General features: G+C 40.1%; 1 protein-coding gene across 1 annotated transcript in view; it reads left to right on the plus strand.

The window, feature by feature from the left end:
* si:ch211-262h13.5 (uncharacterized protein LOC571127 homolog) overlaps positions 1 to 18,150 on the plus strand; it is a 31,404-nt gene extending 13,254 nt beyond the window's left edge. Inside the window, exons 4-7 of the mRNA XM_061883636.1 lie at positions 3,542 to 3,708; positions 3,910 to 4,017; positions 10,299 to 10,385; positions 17,519 to 18,150. Of these exons, the coding sequence (XP_061739620.1) occupies positions 3,542 to 3,708; positions 3,910 to 4,017; positions 10,299 to 10,385; positions 17,519 to 18,001 (845 nt within the window). The 3' untranslated portion in view covers positions 18,002 to 18,150. The remainder of the gene's footprint in view (positions 1 to 3,541; positions 3,709 to 3,909; positions 4,018 to 10,298; positions 10,386 to 17,518) is intronic.
* Positions 18,151 to 18,822: the final 672 nt, after the last annotated feature.

Consider the following 18,822-nt stretch of genomic DNA (forward strand, 5'->3'; position numbering starts at 1 on the left):
ACCAAATACTTATTTTATGCCATAATTTACAAATAAATTATTTAAAATTCCTACAATGTGAATTCCTGGATTTTTTTTTCAAGTTCTGTCTCTCACAGTTGAAGTTTACCTATGATGAAAATTACAGACCTCTGTCATCATTTTAAGTGGGAGAACTTGCACAATCGGTGGCTGACTCAATACTTTTTTGCCCCACTGTGTATCCTGTATAAAATTGCAATTGTGTTTCAAATTACACTTATACATTTAATTATTTTGCAATAATAAGATGTTCCAAAAATACAGGATAACACCGCTAATAGCTCGCTGGCAACTAACGCATGAATCACTAGCTGGCAACTGCCCACTAATTTCTAGCTGGCAGTTTGCACTACTGATCATTCTAGCAGCTAGTACACTAATGGCTAGATGAAATCTAGTGTACTAATCGTTAGCTGGCAGCATGCCCTTGTGATTGCGACCTGACAAATAGCGCACTAGTCACTAATCGATAGCTGATTACTAGCGCACTATTCGCTAACTGACAACAGCATACACATCTGTAGCTTACAGCTTGTATCATTAATTGCCAGCTGACAACTAGCTAACTAATCAATAGCTGACCACTAACACGCTAAATGCCAGCTGGTAAATAGTGTACTTACTAGCATGCTATCTTATTTGCTAACATCCATCCATCCATTTTCTACCGCGTATTCCCTTTGGGGTCGCGGGGGGCGCTGGTGCTTATGAATATAATAATATAGTTATTTATCCATGTTTTTATTTTAAGCCTTGAAGGTACAGCAAGTATAGTGGCCATGCCACTGACATTTTACCACTGTGTTACATTGCCTTTCCTTTTAACAACATTCAGTAAATGTTTGGGAACTGAGGAGACCAACTTTTGAAGCTTTTCATGTGGAATTATTTCCCATTCTTCCTTGATGTAACGCTTAAGTTGTTCAACAGTCCAGGGTCTCCGTTGTCATACTTGACGCTTCATATTGCATCACACATTTTCAATGGGAGACAAGTCTGGACTACAGCAGGCCAGTCTAGTACCCACACATTTTTACTATGAAGCCACACTGTTGTAACACGTGCAGAATGTGGCTTGGCATTGTCTTGCTGAAAAAAGCATGGGCGTCCACGAAAAAGACATTGCTTGGATGGCAACATATGTTCCTCCAATACCTGTATGTACCTTTCAGCATTAATGGTGCCTTCACAGATGTGTAAGTTACCCAGGCTTTGTGCACTAATACACCCCCATACCATCAAAGATGCTGGTTTTTGAACTTTGCGCCTAGAACAGTCCGGATGGTTCTTTTGCTCTTTGGTCCGGAGGACACAACGTCCACAGTTTCAAAAAGCAATTTTCCACTTTGCATCAGCCCATCTTAGATGAGCTCGGGCCCAGCGAAGCGTTTCTGGGTGTTGTTGATAAATGGCTTTGGCTTTGCATAGTAGAGTTATAACTTGCCTTTACAGATATAACGACCAACTGTAGTTGCTGACGGTGTTTTTCTGAAGTGTTCCTGAGCCCATGTGGTAATATCCTTTACACACTGATGTCGCTTCTTGGTGCAGTACCGCCTGAGGGATCCAAGGTCACATGCCTTGCCACTTACGTGCAGTGATTTCTGCAGATTCTCTGAACCTTTGGATGATATTATGGATCGTAGATGGGGAAATCCCTTAATTCCTTGCAATAGCTGGTTGAGAAATGATGTTCTTAAACTGTTGGACAATTTGCCCATTCTTGTTTGTGAATGACTAAGCATTTAATTGAAGCTGGTTTTAAACCCAGTCATGTCACCCACCCGTTCACTTGTAGGATGTTCCAAATAAGTGTTTGATGAGCATTCCTCAACTTTCTCAGTCTTTTTTGACACTTGTGCCAGCTTTTTTGAAACATGTTGCAGGCATCAAATTTGAAATGAGCTAATATTTGCAAAATTTAAGAAGGTTTACTAGTTGGAACGTTAAGTATCTTGTCTTTGCAATCTATTCAATTGTATGTAGGTTGAAAAGGATTTGCAAATCATTGTATTCAGTTTTTATTTACCATTCACACAACGTGCTTTTGGGTTTTGTATATTAGATTAAATGGACAAAAAGAATGAGTAATGGTAACTATGTGAATGTTACTCCATTTCTAGACGACTTTCAGAATGTTAAAGGCCTACTGAAACCCACTACTACCGACCACGCAGTCTGATAGTTTATATATCAATGATGAAATATTAACATTGCAACACATGCCAATACGGCCGGTTTAGTTTACTAAATTGCAATTTTAAATTTCCCGCGAGTTATCCTGTTGAAAACGTTGTGGAATGATGACGCGTCCACGTGACGTCACGGACTCCCATGAAATATTAACTCAGCACCAGTTACGGCTAAAAGTCGTCTCTTTTCATCGCATAATTACACTGTAATTTGGACATCTGTGTTGCTGAATCTTTTGCAATTTGTTCAATTAATAATGGAGACTATAAAGAACAATGTTGTTGGTGGAAAGCAGTGTATTAAATGATAAATGAGTTGTACTTGTATAGCCCTTTTCTACCTTCAAGGTACTCAAAGCGCTTTGACACTACTTCCACATTTACCCATTCACACACACACATTCACACACTGATGGAGGGAGCTGCCATGCAAGGCGCCAACCAGCACCCATCAGGAGCAAGGGTGAAGTGCCTTGCTCAGGACACAACGGACGTGACGAGGTTGGTACTAGGTGGGATTTGAACCAGGGACCCTCGGGTTGCGCACGGCCACTCTCCCACTGCGCCACGCCGTATTGCAGCTGTCATTGGATTATTCGTCCTCCTGCAGTAGCTGTTTAAAAGGCAGCTGTGAGCTTGGCTCCTCGGCTTCTCTCTGAGACACTGCGTGTTCACCGCAGCCATCCGACCTCGAGGTATGTCTTTACAATCTAACTAAAACACCATTAGAACAATAAGCAGATAAGAGATCTTCCAGAATTATCCTAGTAAATGTGTCTAATTAGATCTGAAACGCTCACACTGCCGCCGCCCGGAGTCGTCGCTTTTTATTTTATTTTGTTATTATTATTTTTTCTAGTCCTTCGCTATCAATATCATCATCCACAAATCTTTCATCCTCACTCAAATTAATGGGGAAATTGTCGTTTTCTCGGTCCGAATAGCTTTTGCTGCTGGAGGCTCCCATTAAAAACAAAGTGAAGACGTGAGGAGCCCTCACCCTTGTGACGTCATCGTCTGCGACTTCCGGTAAAGGCAAAACTTTTTTATCAGCACCAAAAGTTGCGAACTTTATCATCGATGTTCTCTACTAAATCCTTTCGGCAAAAATATGGCAATATCGCGAAATGATCAAGTATGACACATAGAATGGACCTGCTATCCCCGTTTAGAGAAGAAAATCTCATTTCAGTAGGCTTTTAAAACACGTATTTAAAAGGTCATAAACAAGATTTTATGCTCCAACATTGAAAATACTATAAATTATAGCTTTAATTTCGATTCAAACTTAATTATATGCTTTATTTGGTTTCATATTTTTCATGCAGACCCCGCAGAGAAGCTGCAACAGACTTGTCCGACCTGCCCGGTCCTTCTTCCTGTTGACAACCCGCTCGCTGTGACTGCTGCTCAGGTCACTCTGGCATACTATAAGAGGCAGTCAGCTCTGGGTGCAGGGCTCGGGGTGAAGCGGATCACCCGAGCCGCAGAGCAAGTACGACTATTTATGCATTTATTAACTTCTGATGTAACTGAGCTGTGTGGTAGATTATATTACATGGCAATTATCCCAGAGTTTTGTCTGCCTTGCAATTATTGAGTACAGTCCCATGGGCGGACTGCAGGAAAGTGTGCTTATGCTATTTTTTAATGTATATTTTTGCTTGTGTCTCATAGTATTTGTTATATGTTTCAGACTTTGCCAGTGAAAGCCAGATTTGTGGAATATACGGTCGAAGAGTGTCCAGAAGGAGTGACAGAGAGGAACACCTGTCAGCGGTTAAAATCTGCTTCGGACACTGAGGTCTGCAAAAAACACTCTCAGGGGTCAACAAATAATGAGCACCTTGAGTATCATCGTTTCAATGATTTTCTTTAGATATTCTGTTTTAAAACACAAAACATTATGCCTATAATATCCAGAGATGGGTAGAGTAGCCACAAATTGTACTCAAGTAAGAGTACTGTTACTTTAGAGATGTATTACTCAAGTAAAAGTAAGGAGTAGTCACCCAAATATTTACTTGAGTAAAAGTAAAAAGTATGTTGTGAAAAAAATACTCAAGTACTGAGTAACTGATGAGTAACCTGATTACGGCAACAAATAATGCACAAAAACGTAAAAATAGCAATGAGCAAATTCAGACCCAGGAATATCTCTTAAGCAACTAAAACAATAATAAATATTAAATAATAGTACATTAAAATAAAATAAAAAAAATGGCACATTTAGCCACAATAAATTAACAGCACCATAGGCTCAGTAGGCATTCATTGATTTGATCGATTGATTGATTGATTAAAACTTGAATTAGTAGATTGCACAGTACAGTACATATTCCGTACAATTGACCACTAAATGATAACACCCCAATAAGTTCTTCAACGTTTATCAATTACTTAATAAATGACCAAGTCGAGGTGATCTACCTCATATATATATATATATATATATATATATATACATACACACACATATCATATATATATATATATATATATATATATATATATATAAATGTATATATATATATATATATATATGTATATATATATATATATATATACATTTATATAAACAGTATATAATTTATATTTTTTTATTTTGCCGTTTTTGTTCACATGTTGAAGGTGTTTTAATGAATATACATGCATGTTTAACATATAGATTCCTATCTTTCATGAAGACAAGAATATAAGTTGGTGTATTACCTGATTCTGATGACTTGCATTGGTTGGAATCAGACGTCCACGTTTTCAAATGGAGGAGAAAAAAAGTTCCTCTTTTCTGTCTAATACCACATGAAAATCGTTGGTTTTTGGCATCTTATTTGTCAAGCTTCCATATTCGTTTTTATACACTTTACAAGAAATACATTGGCGGTAAACTCCGTAGCTTGCTAGCTTGTTTGCGCTGGCTTTCGGAGACTCTTATTTTGTTAGCGCAGGCGCGATGGAGCGGCACTTTTATTGTGAAGAAAGGAACTGTGCGATCAGTCTTTAGGCTTTTGACGGGAAGTACGGTTGAAATAAAAAGTGTCTTTTTTCCTTTACACTTTTGATTGATTGATTGAAACTTATATTATTAGATTGCACAGTACAGTACATATTCCGTACAATTGACCACTAAATGGTAACACCCCAATAGGTTTTTAACTTGTTTAAGTCGGGTTTTACGTGTGACGGTCATGTGACCGCCTGGCTCTGTTTGATTGGTCCAACGTCACCAGTGACTGCATGTGATTGGTGAAACGCAAGCATGCGTAGATTCTACTTTGAAGCTCTGTCATTAACCAAAACAAAAATTAATAGATCGATAAAAAAAAAGTAGCGAGTAGCGAGCTGAATGTAGATAAATGGAACGGAGTTAAAGTAGCGTTTCTTCTCTATAAATATACTCAAGTAAAAGTAAAAGTATGTTGCATAAAAACTACTCGTAGAAGTACAATTTATCCCAAAAGTTACTCAAGTAAATGTAGCGCGTTACTACCCACCTCTGATAATATCACAGGATCATGCTTACAGTAGGGCAAAAAAGTATTTACTCAGCCACCGATTGTGCAAGTTCTCCCACTTAAAATGATGACAGAGGTCTGTAATTTTCATCATAGGTACACTTCAACTGTGAGAAACAGAATAAGAAAAAAAATCCAGGAATTCACATTGTAGGAATTTTAAAGAATTTATTATTGAATTATGGTGGAAAATAAGTATTTGGTCACCCATTCAAAGCTCTACTGATGGAAGGAGGTTTTGGCTCAAAATCTCACGATACATGGCCCCATTCATTCTTTCCTTAACACGGATCAATCGTCCTGTCCCTTTAGCAGAAAAACAGCCCCAAAGCATGATGTTTCCACCCCCATGCTTCACAGTAGGTGTGGTGTTCTTGGGATGCAACTCAGTATTCTTCTTCCTCCAAACACGACGAGTTGAGTTTATACCATAAAGTTCTATTTTGGTTTCATCTGACCACATGAAATTCTCCCAACCCTCTGCTGTATCATCCATGTATCCATTTGGTATAAAATCTGCTAATTGAGAAGAATTATCTTATCAGACAGAAAATAAGCAAATATCACCCTTATTTGAGATATTTAATCTTACTCAGATTTCAGTTTTTGCAGTGTGCCAGCTAATGCGGCTGTGCTGTAGTACATCTTTTAAACCTCACTTTCAGACACCTTGGACTGGATCTTAGCTGTGGCTAATGAGCTAAGCCTCATGTGCTGTACTTTACGCTTAATCAGTGGGTATCTGTGGATCCGGGTTTGAGCCCGTGCGTCTGCAGGTTTGGACTGGTCTCGATATTTAATCTAAGTAAGATTAAATATCCCAAATTAGGGTGAGATTTGCTTATTTTCTGTCTCACTAAGCAGATTTTATGTTAGAGTGTTTTACTTGTTTTAAGGGTTTTGTTCCTAAATTACCTCTTCCGCCCGATTGTAGCTGAGATAGGCGCCAGCGCCCCCCGCTGCCCCAAAAGGGAATAAGCGGTAGAAAATGGATGGATGGATGGATTATCTCAGTAAAATATTACAGCTTGTTGCTGATATTTTATGACCTATATTGAGTAAAACATGCTTGGAACTAGAATATTAACTGATGCAAAGCTGTGTCATCAACACTCACAAGTATAAACTACTTTGTTAAAGTAATAATTTCCTACTTCAAGCATGAAAAATAAAAATCATGACTTTGACACAGTCAAGGCCTCACGGTGGCAGAGGGGTTAGTGCGTCTGCCTCACAATACGAAGGTCCTGCAGTCCTGGGTTCAAATCCAGGCTGGGGATCTTTCTGTGTGGAGTTTGCATGTTCTCCCCGTGAATGCGTGGGTTCCCTCCGGGTACTCCGGCTTCCTCCCACTTCCAAAGACATGCACCTGGGGATAGGTTGATTGGCAACACTAAATTGGCCCTAGTGTGTGAATGTGAGTGTGAATGTTGTCCGTCTATCTGTGTTGGCCCTGCGATGAGGTGGCGACTTGTCCAGGGTGTACCCCGCCTTCCGCCCGATTGTAGCTGAGATAGGCGCCAGCGCCCCCCGTGACCCCGAAAGGGAATAAGCGGTAGAAAATGGATGGATGGATGGATGGATGGACTTTGACACAATTATGTCTCATATTAGAACAGATGACAGCCGAATGGACTTTGCTGTTTTATTTTCAATGAAACAATAGAAAATACGTACTCATATAGTAGCACAGTTTTTATTAGTGAGAATAAACTTATTTTAAGGTATTTTTGGCTTCATTGAGGTTAGCTAATTTTAATTATTTTGGAAAGTCTTGACAAGCCAAATTGTCTTGTTCTATTGGCAGAAGATTGTGTTTAATTCAAATAAAATACCCCTTATTTTTTAATTTGTTTCCTTGTTTTTGAACCTTGACTTTTTGTAGTGTGGCCACTGTTACGCTGGTGCCATGACCCGGATGAGAGAGTGGACAGGTTTAGAGGAGTCATTGTGATGAATGCAAGCTCGTCCATAGCTGTGCTGTACAGTGGACCCTCAATTTATGAACTCAAGTGGTTCTTGAACAGGGTTTGGAAATTTAAAAAGTATATTAAAGCAAATTACCCCATAAGAAACAATGTAAATATAAATAATGGTTTTCCATTATCCATTATCCTCGACAAAAGTCAATATTTTGGTAAAACTTTGCACACTTTCAACACAATATAAGGGGCTATATAACAGGGCTCCACAAACTTTTTGACTCATATATATATATATATATATATATATATATATATATATATATATATATATATATATATATATATATATATATATATATATATATATATATACATATATGTATATATATATATTAGGGGTGTGGGAAAAAATAGATTCAAATTTGAATCGCGATTCTCACGTTGTGCGATTCAGAATCGATTCTCTTTTTTTATTTTTTATTTAATCAATCCAACAAAACAATACACAGCAATACCGTAACAATGCAATCCAATTCCAAAACCAAACCTGACCCAGCAACACTCAGAACTGCAATAAACAGAGCAATTGAGAGAAGACACAAACACGACACAGAGCAAACCAAAAATAGTGAAACAAAAATGAATATTATCAACAACAGTATCAATATTAGTTATAATTTCAGCATAACAGTGATTAAAAATCCCCCATTAACATTGTCATTAGACATTTATAAAAAAAAAAAAAGAACAATAATGTCACAGTGGCTTACACTTGCATCGCAATTCATAAGCTTGACAACACACTGTGTCCAAAATTTTCACAAAGATAAAATAAGTCATATTTTTGGTTCGTTTAATAGTTAAAATAAATGTACATTATTGCAATCAGTTGATAAAACATTGTTCTTTACAATTATAAAAGCTTTTTATGAAAACCTACTACTCTGCTTGCATGTCAGCCGACTGCGTTAGATCCTGCTGAAATCCTATGTATTGAATGAATACAGAATCCTTTTAAATCGGGAAAAAAATAGTTTTTGAATCGAGAATCGTGTTGAATTGAAAAAAAAAAAGATTTTGAATCGAATCGTGACCCCAAGAATCTATATATATATATATATATATATATATATATATATATATATATATATATATATATATATATATATATATATATATATATATATATATATATATGTAGGTGTGGGAAAAATCACAAGACTACTTCATCTCTGCAGAACTGTTTCATGAGGGGTTCCCTCAATCATCAGGAGATTTTTTTTTACATATATATTTATATATATGTATATTCCGAGCGCGATTATGTCACGTTATCGATGGGAAAATGTATTTTTAGACAATATGATTTAGCGCCCCCCGCGACCCCGAAAGGGAATAAGCGGTAGAAAATGGATGGATGGATGGATGATTTGCCTGAGCGGCTAGGAGACACCAAGAGTTACAAGCAGTTGAAAATGGATTAGAGAGCACAGATTTGAAAAAAAAACAATACTTAAAAAAATAATAATAATACATTTTTTTTTTAAATATATATATTTTTTTTTAACTTGTTTTTTTTGTACTCCTTGTTTGGGAACCACTGGTCTATACAGTATTGTATATCAAACAAACATAACAAGGGGGTAATGGATCAATTTTAGATTTATTGCCAAAATCAAGACAGCAACAATCGCCTGGACTGTCCTCATTTTCACCCACCCTGCCGACACGCACACACACTGTCACTAGCCCAGTGGCACACTCACAATTCGAAGTCACAAAACTCCTTTACCTAAACAACCAAGTCGCTACGATGATTTGAATAGAAAATTAAATTCACTGTTTCTTGTCGGTTTATCTTCTTGTCGTGCAGTGGGAATGGACAGGGGGCAATGTTGCCAACACTGTGGCTACTTCCTGAATGTTTCAAATCACACATCCCTTTTCCATTGCTTTTTTTGGCTCTTTTTAAGTTACTAAAACTACAAAAAAGCTGTAAGAGTCTAAAAAACACTAAAAAACTAGCTAAAAAAAGTAGCAGAGTTGCTAATGTCAACACTGCTTTGCTGACTGAATAAGCACCGGATATCGCTCAGCAATGGCAATGCTGCCGGGCACAAAATGGCTATCCTGCCGGGCACACAATGGGTGGGTGAAACGTGCGTACACTGAGACCATCATCGCATATTTTTATTCGCCTTGTGGTCCGCAAATCTAAAACTTCGAACAATGAGGTGTTCGTAAATGCAGGTTGCACTGTAGTACTGTATGTTGTGTAACCCTTACCTGCAGTACTTGGGCTTTAAGAACCACGCAGGACAATGACCTGACAGCTCAGGGCTTTTAGCTCATTGCGTAGCGTTTCTGCACTTAAATCCCTGATGTGCGCAGAGCAGGACTACAAAGCATTTGATTTATCATTTATTAATTTGGAGATTTTTTAATAATAACATTATACATTTATGGAATAAAACATAACTGGTATCATCTGCAACTGAGTAAACAAACTCACATGGCCAATAAGGTACTGAATATTGCCCAAAATACAATTAAGATAGAATCCGACCAGCATTCTGACGTTGTTTACGTGTTTACCAGCCAATATTCTACAGCAATTAATTCCGTCTGTCATGTTCTCCCTCTAGACTGCAGGATTTTGTACAGGTTCTGTGCATGGTGACCTGCATGATCATCCCGACGTTCAAGTGTCCTGTGAAATGTTCAAAATACAGGTAAGAAGCACATTTTCACCTATACCAGGGGTCGGCAACCCAAAATGTTGAAAGAGCCGTATTGGACCAAAAATACAAAAAAAAAAAATCTGGAGTCGCAAAAAATTAAAAGCCGTATACAAGTGTTATAATGAAGGCAACACATGACCTACTGTAAGTGTCTATATTAGTTTAAATAGCCCACTATGAAAATAACTGTGTCGCAAGCTGAAGCCAATCTTCGTTGACAGAAATGTTGAAATTTAATTTTTATTCTACACATTTTTACAACATTGGAAAACATTAGTAAATCAGAGGCTACTCAGAAGGTGAGATACCTCCTGGAAATAACTGATTTTTAATGGCCAAAGGTATAGATGTGTGTGTCCAAGTTGAAGGAAACGACAGCCTGTCTTCTTTTAATAGATTTACTACAATCTTTGGCGAGCTAGGTAATGTTTGCTGTGGTCTGGAACAACATGGCACACAAACAACTGTCTGAAATGCAGCCAATATTATTACATACAGATAATGTGTCATGAGCATACTTGCTAAACTTGAGACCTCCGAATTTGGGAGATGGGGGGCGGGGGTGTGTATATATATATATATATATATATATATATATATATATATGTATATATATATATATATATATATATATATATATATATATATATATATATATAAAATGTGCAACACAGTGGAAGAGGGGTTAGTGCGTCTGCCTCACAATACGAAGGTCCTGAGTAGTCCTGGGTTCAATCCCGGGCTGGGGATCTTTCTGTGTGGAGTTTGCATGTCCTCCCCGTGACTGCGTGTGTTCCCTTCGGGTACTCCGGCTTCCTCCCACCAGCCCACCTCCAAATACATGCACCTGGGGATAGGTTGATTAGCAACACTAAATGGTCCCTAGTGTGTGAATGTGAGTGTGAATGTTGTCTGTCTATCTGTGTTGGCCCTGCGATGAGGTGGCGACTTGTCCAGGGTGTACCCCGCTGTCCGCCCGATTGTAGCTGAGATAGGCACCAGCGCCCCCCGCGACCCCAAAGGGAATAAGCGGTAGAAAATGGATGGATGGGATGGATAAATATAAAATCCGTTCATGAATGAGTATATCCGTTCGGCCACCGTGTTCAATGTAGAAGTCTGATCTGCAAAATTTGCAGGCAGCATACCCCTTCCCCTTTGAGCTGTCCTGGATAAACTGAAATTATTTTTTCCAATCATTTTGGAACTTGCAAGCGTACTTCTTCTTCTTCCTCCTCATCGCCATGTCTCTTCTTTGTTCTTCTGCTTTGTCTCTGTTATGTTTTTGGACATTACTACTTGCCGTAGTTTTTAAGCAATGCATAATGGGAATCCGGATGTTGTGTGTCAGAGTATTAACGTGCCGGCTGGAATAAACACACGCTGAGATATCGCTCAGTGCCTGCCCACTTTATGGGTTATAGATAAACCTATGGATAATGGAGACATATACAATAGTCTCCTTTTCAGGTGAGAGAGGACGCTAAATAGAAAAGATAGAATAGAATAGAATAGAATAGAATAGAATAGAATAGAAAGTACTCACAATAGACAATAATAATAATAAATAATATATAACTTATATTATATATATAATATATCCATTCATCCATCCATTTTCTACCGCTTATTCCCCTTTGTGGTCGCAGGGGGCGCTGGTGCCTATCTCAGCTACAATCGGGCGGAAGGCGCAGGGCCAACACAGATAGACAGACAACATTCACACTCACATTCACACACTAGGGCCAATTTTTAGAGTTGCCAATCAACCTATCCCCAGGTGCATGTCTTTGGAGGTGGGAGGAAGCCGGAGTACCCGGAGGGAACCCACGCATTCACGGGGAGGACATGCAAACAACACACAGAAAGATCCCGAGCCCGGAATTGAACCCAGGACTACTCAGGACCTTCGTATTGTGAGGCAGACGCACTAACCCCTCTGCGATCGTGAAGCCACATACATAATATATAATATATGAATAATATAAATATATTCTACATATATTCTACATTTAAGTGCAGTCAAGAAGGAACATATGCATTTTACAGTCTGATGGCTGTCGGTGTGAATGACCTACTGTGTCGTTCCATGTTGCATTTTGTGAGTCTGGGCCTTCCACTGAACGTGCTCATTCTCTCCGCAAGGTCCGAGTGTAGTGGGTGGGAGGTGTTGTCCATAATGGCCAGGAGCTTTGCTAGACTTCTCCTCTCTGACACCACCGCCAGAGAGTCCAGCTCCACTCCCACCAAGTTACTTGCCTTCTTTACCAGCTTGTCCAGCCCAAACAAGCCATGGCATACAAGAAGGCGCCCGCCACCACCGACTCGTAGAACATCTTCAACATATTTGTACAGACGTTGAAGGATCCTAGCCTCCGGAGGAAGTAGAGGCGGCACTGTCCCTTCTTGAAGAGTGCCTCAGCGTGTTTTGACCCATTCAGCTTGTTGTCAATGTATACTCCGAGGTATTTATAATCCTCTACCATGTCCACATTGACCCCCCTGATAGAAACAGGGGTCGCTGGAGTACACGTCCTCCTTCCCAGGTCCACAACCAGCTCCTTGGCCTTTGTCACATTAAGCTGGAGGTGGTTCTTTCCACACCATGTGACAAAGTCCTCCACCAGTGCCCTGTATTCCTCATCATCACCATCCTCAATACACCCCACTGTCACAGAGTCATCAGTCTTCTGAAGGTGGCAGGACTCTGACTGATAGTGGAAATTGGTGGTGTAAATGGTGAAGAGGAAGGGGGAGAGGACTGTGCCCTGCGGGGCCCCGGTGTTGCTGACCAGCCTGTCAGACACACAGTCCTGCAGTCGCACGTACTGTGGTCTGTCAGTCAGGTAATCTACAACCCAGGACATCAAGGGGGCCTCCACCTGCATCTTCTCCAACTTCACACCCAGTAGTCCAGGCCGTAGGGTATCGAAAGCACTGGAGAAGTCAAAAAACATGACCCACACACTGCTCTCAGGCTTGTCGAGGTGGGCGTGGGCTCGGTTCAGCAGGTAGATGACTGTGTCCTCCACTCCCAGTTGGGGCTGGTAGGCGAATTGGAGTGGGTCCAGGTGGGGCTTGACTGTATGGCGGAGTTATTCCAGGACCAACCTCTCCATGGTCTTCATGATATACGAGGTTAGAGCCACCGGCTTGTAGTCTTTCGACTTGCTGGGTCGGGTGCACTTGGGGATGGGGACCACGCATGAGGTTTTCCACGGTGTGGCGACTTTCTGCAGCCTAAGGCTCATGTTGAAGATGTGCTGGAGCACACCACACAGCTGTGGGGCACAGGCTTTGAGCACCCTGGGGCTCATACCGTCAGGACCCGCGCCCTTGCCTGTGTGTAACTTATTTAGCTGTGCATTCACCTGTTCTGCAGACAGACACACTGGGAGGATCTCAGGTGGTTGGGGGAGGGCAGTTTCATCCTTCTGAGGGTGAGGTGTTAGGTAGGGGGAGGTAGTCATTAGAGTTGGGGGGCTGTGAGGAGGGGAGGGGGGGGGGTGGATTGGTTCGCTGAAGTTTTCAGGGGGCCGGCTGGCATGTCTTGGGGGGGACAGAAGCTTGTCAGAGCCACTGTGTCAAACCTGTTAAAGAACTGGTTTAGCTCATTGGCCCTCTCTTTGTCTCCGTCCACCCCACTACCCCCCGACGATTTGAGGCCGGTGATGGTTTGCATACCTCTCCAAACCGCCTTCGTGTTGTTGTCTTTCAGCTTCCCTTCCAGCTTCCTCCTGGAGTTCTCCTTGGCCTCCTTTAGTTTGGTCTTCTGCAGCACTTGAACTCTTTTCACCTTTTCCCTGTTCCCAGCATTGAATGCCCTTTTCTTCTCATTCAGTATGGCTTCGATGTCTTTGGTCACCCATGGCTTGTTGTTTGGGTAGCAGGTGACCGTCTTTAATGGGACATTTGAGTCAACACAGAAGTTGATAAAGTCTGTGATGCACCTTAAGGCTCCATGAGCACTTGCCAGTCAGTTACATCCAAACAGCCTTGTAGTGTCTCTTGGACCCCTTCTGACCACCTTCTCACAGTTTTTTTGGTCACAAGCAGTCTTTTGACCAGAGGCACATAACAGGGGTTGAGGTAAACAAGGTTGTGGTCTGACCGGCCCAGCTCTGGGAGTGCTATGGAGCTATTCGCATCCTTGATGTTTGCGTACAGCAGGTCTAGGATCTTATTTCCTCTGGTGTGGCAGCTGACATACTGAATGAATTTGGGTAGTGATTTGTCCATAGTAACATGGTTAAAATCCCATGAGAGGAGGAGGAGGGCTTTCGGGTGCTGGGTTTGTAGTCTGGCTATGGAGCTGTAGATGACGTCCCTGGCAGCTGTTAGCAGAGGGGGGGGGGGGGGGGGTTCGGGGTGTATACTGCCATCACGATAACATGCGGAATCTCCCTGGGCAAATAATATGGTCTGAGTCCTACAGCTAACATCTCTATATTCGGGTCACAGTGGCGCTCTTTTATTGTAAAATGACCGGGATGACAATATTTCTTATTAATAAACAAAGCAAGCCCCCCTCCTTTCCGCTTGCCGTTGGTTCGGTCCTGGTCAGCGCGCATATTTCAAAGCCGTTTATAGAGACGTTACTCTCCGGAACATCGTTGTGCAGCCACGTCTCAGTAAAACACTTTAGGCTACACTCACGATATTTTTTCTGACTACCTGCCAGCACCGACAACTCATCCATTTTATTTGCCAAAGAGCGCACGTTACCCATGACGACGGAAGGAATATATGGGTTATATCTCCTTCGAGCCCTCCTCGCTTCAGCCCTCTTCTGTCTCTGGCGTCTCCCTTTCCCTCGACAGCCACGAGCACCTCCATAAGTCCTTTTTAGCTCCTCCGGGATCTGGTTAGTTAGCGCCGGGTCCGTTAGATGGATGCTAATAACTGGTGCCACTAACAACTGTTCCCTGGTGTAGATTAAAGAGCCTCTGCACTGTTGTTGCCCGTCTGAGCTCATCAGTAGCGTCCCCACCGTCAGTAGGACGAACAAAACACTTCTAAACTGCAGTGCCTTTGAAGTACGCCCCCAATATTGTTGTTTGGGTGGAAATCGGGAGAAATTCAGGAAAATGGTTGCACCGGGAGATTTTCTGAAAGAGCACTGAAATTCGGTATAAAAGGGGGTTGGCAAGTATGGTCATGAGACATGCAAAACTAAATTATATACAACGAGAATACAAGTAAAGGATATTAAATGAGCTCAAATATATCAACAAATGAGGCATAATGAAGCAATATGTACATACAGCTAGCCTAAATAGCATGTTAGCATTGATTAGCTTGCAATAACAAATTTACAAAGCTCACGTTTGTGCATTCATGTACAGCATAAAACGTTTGGTGGACAAAATGAGTCAAAGAAGGAATGGAAGATTTTACATGTACACAAACTGTTGCGTCACAGTCCACACTATGGCGAGTTCAAGAGCCGCGGAAATTAAAAGGACAAAGCTATGTTCACCGATTACTCTCATCATGACCCCATTCCTAGGCAAATCTCGCATGAGAGGAGGAGGGGGGTTAATCATTTTATAATGCAGTCTGCTAAACATGTTGGAAAGCACCGCTCTACATAGCAACTGTTGCTGTGGTTAAAATTGGAATTGCCACAAAACACATTTGAAGATATTCACCCTGCTTTGTCCCGTTTCTTGTAAATCGTGACGAGTGGTGCCATGTGAATCCCTGTCCTACTATATGTTTAACAATTACACTCATTAAAGTCCATGAGTAATCCAAGCGTGTTTGCTAAATGAAATCATAATCCCAACCATAATCCCCCCTAGAGATTGTCTCCTGTAGCTGCATATGCATATTTCTGTGCAAAATACAGTAATTACCTTTAAGGAAAAGCGACCCTCTTGCATTAGAAGGGTGTGGTTGAAGCAATCAAGGCATTGTATGCTAATAATTGAGGATTATACACATTCCTTACAGTATGAGCAGACATGATGGCATGCAGCACATTAAATACCACTGACTCCTTCCCGAATTTTGCAAAGTGATAACATGCACATGATATTTCTAATCAAAAGCTGAGAAACGCAAGTAGAAACATTCCACTTTATTAATGTATATACACAGGGGCGCCGCTAGGGATTTTGGGCCCCATGAAAAGAATCTTTACAGGGCCCCTGTATTATAATTTCATCAACATCATGGGCCCCTAGAATATGTCTCCTTTACCCCCCCTTTTGAGCGCCACTGCATATACATACATCGGCAAGTTGCGACGCAAAGTGTTTTACACCCAAAAAAGAGAAAGAAAACACACACACAAGCACACACTGAGAATTGAGGAAAAATGCCACTTTTGAGGCATCTACATTGAAGAATAACAAATGAACATAATCTAAAAAATAATTGAATATATATATATATATATATATATATATATATATATATATATATATATATATATAATATGAATTCTACATTAGTCTAAACATAACATAGGCAGAATAATAGTAGTAATAACAGCAATAAATAAAATTCAAAATAAACAACTAAAAATTAAGAACCCATAAGAAGAGTTTGAAATGATCATAATAGGCTATATATAATAGGTGTTATTCATTTTTTTATTTTTTGCTCTGATTTATTTCATATGTTTTTGAGATGACCGACTGACCTTTAAGTAAGAGTTGGTAAAAAGAACATACTGAGTTGAACATATTGAATTGAAGCGGTAATAACTGAACAATACAATAAATAGTAAGCTGGTCTGATAAACTGGTGCATGGGACAAGAAAGAATGCCCAAGTCCTGCTTGGTAAATATTTATTGATCCCAACATAGTAATAACTAAATGTAATAAATACAACTTCATTCAACAATTAATTTAGTCTAAAAAAAATGTATATGCTTTTTATTTATTTTATTTTTATTAAATCCACGACGTATTAAAGTAAAGTTCATCACCCAGTCTGTAATGCACATTGGTTTTAAATTTGTCACCTAGTGTATATTGAATTATTGTATAGTGCTACATCATACTGTGCAATGTACTTTTACTTATGTTCTCTATCTATTTAATGCTATATTGCAATGCAATATGACCTCTGAAAATGAGTTTGTAAATTTCAATTTGATTTGTTCCTTCTCAGAGTGGGGATGTCCCACGGCGAGTAGAGCCACAAGGTCATGACCTCCCCTCACAGCCTGATATCCCAACACTGCCTCCATTCAATTACCCGGAAAAAAATCAGCAGCCCACTCTTTCTGACCCCCCACAACATCCTGATACTGAACCAGCACCACTTGACCCCACGCAGATTCTCCCCGGTCCCTTGGACCCTTCACTTAATCCACCAACTACCTCCTCCTCTTCTTCTAGTGAGTCTGAAGAAGTTTTTTTCAATCGCCGGCCCTCATCCACCAAACTTTTCGATTCATCTTCTGAAGAGATAGGAGGCCCTCTGGCATTGCGTCCACCCTTTGACTTTCACTATAAGAAGCATGACCGCAAAAAACGTCAGGCCTTGGCGGAACTCTCACCATCCCGCAAACCAACATTCCTGTCTGATTTCCCAAGTGGACCATCGCCTTTCCGCTCCTGCCCTGGCCCTGCTAGGTACACCACAGTTTAAAGGGCCAGTGCTGGTTATAATGCCACGGACAAATAACCTTACTATATACAGCAGTGCTCACAACACTATTTGAAACCTGAATCAAATGTATGGAGAATTTGATAGCATATAAACTTATTGAGCAATTAAAGCTTGGATTTGAAGCTAAAGTTTTTCAGCTGTGCTTCTTTAGTATTATTGTTTGCATTTAATATATTTTAAACTTTAACTTCAAGCATCCGACAAAGTAATGTTAAAGTTTCACTTTTGTATCTCATAGCGCAGTGGTTTTCAAACTTTTTCAACAAGCACCACCTCAGAAAACACTTGGCTCTCCAAGTACCAATTTAATGACCAACATTAAAACACAGTAGAACAGTAGGCCTAAATATTCCTGAAGAACAAGGCAGAGGTTTTTGTTAACAAAAATATTCAACATTACACAAAGTTTGAACAGTAACACTGTGCTTGAATATTTACCTCTTAAGGCCCAAGCTGTTTGTTTACATGCTTTTTTTTAATTTCTTTTTGATATTTGTGTTTATTGTACCCAAATTAGAATAAAAACTAAAAATCATCTTTTTATATTATGTACTTAGTCCATAAGTACACAAAAGTGTACTTAACTTCATGGTAATTTTTATTTTTACACTTTTTTTTTTTCAAAATTCCATTGTTTGTGATACTCTTCAGCATAAGCATAAGTGTCCATATGTCACCATAAGACCCCAATTCAGTAGTGTATACAATTTTGGAAATAACAGCTAAAAGGTTACCATGAATTGATTAACGTGGACCCCGACTTAAACAAGTTGAAAAACTTATTCGGGTGTTACCATTTA

The sequence above is a fragment of the Nerophis ophidion genome, linkage group LG22 (genome assembly GCF_033978795.1).
Source record: "Nerophis ophidion isolate RoL-2023_Sa linkage group LG22, RoL_Noph_v1.0, whole genome shotgun sequence".
Lineage (NCBI taxonomy): Eukaryota > Metazoa > Chordata > Actinopteri > Syngnathiformes > Syngnathidae > Nerophis > Nerophis ophidion.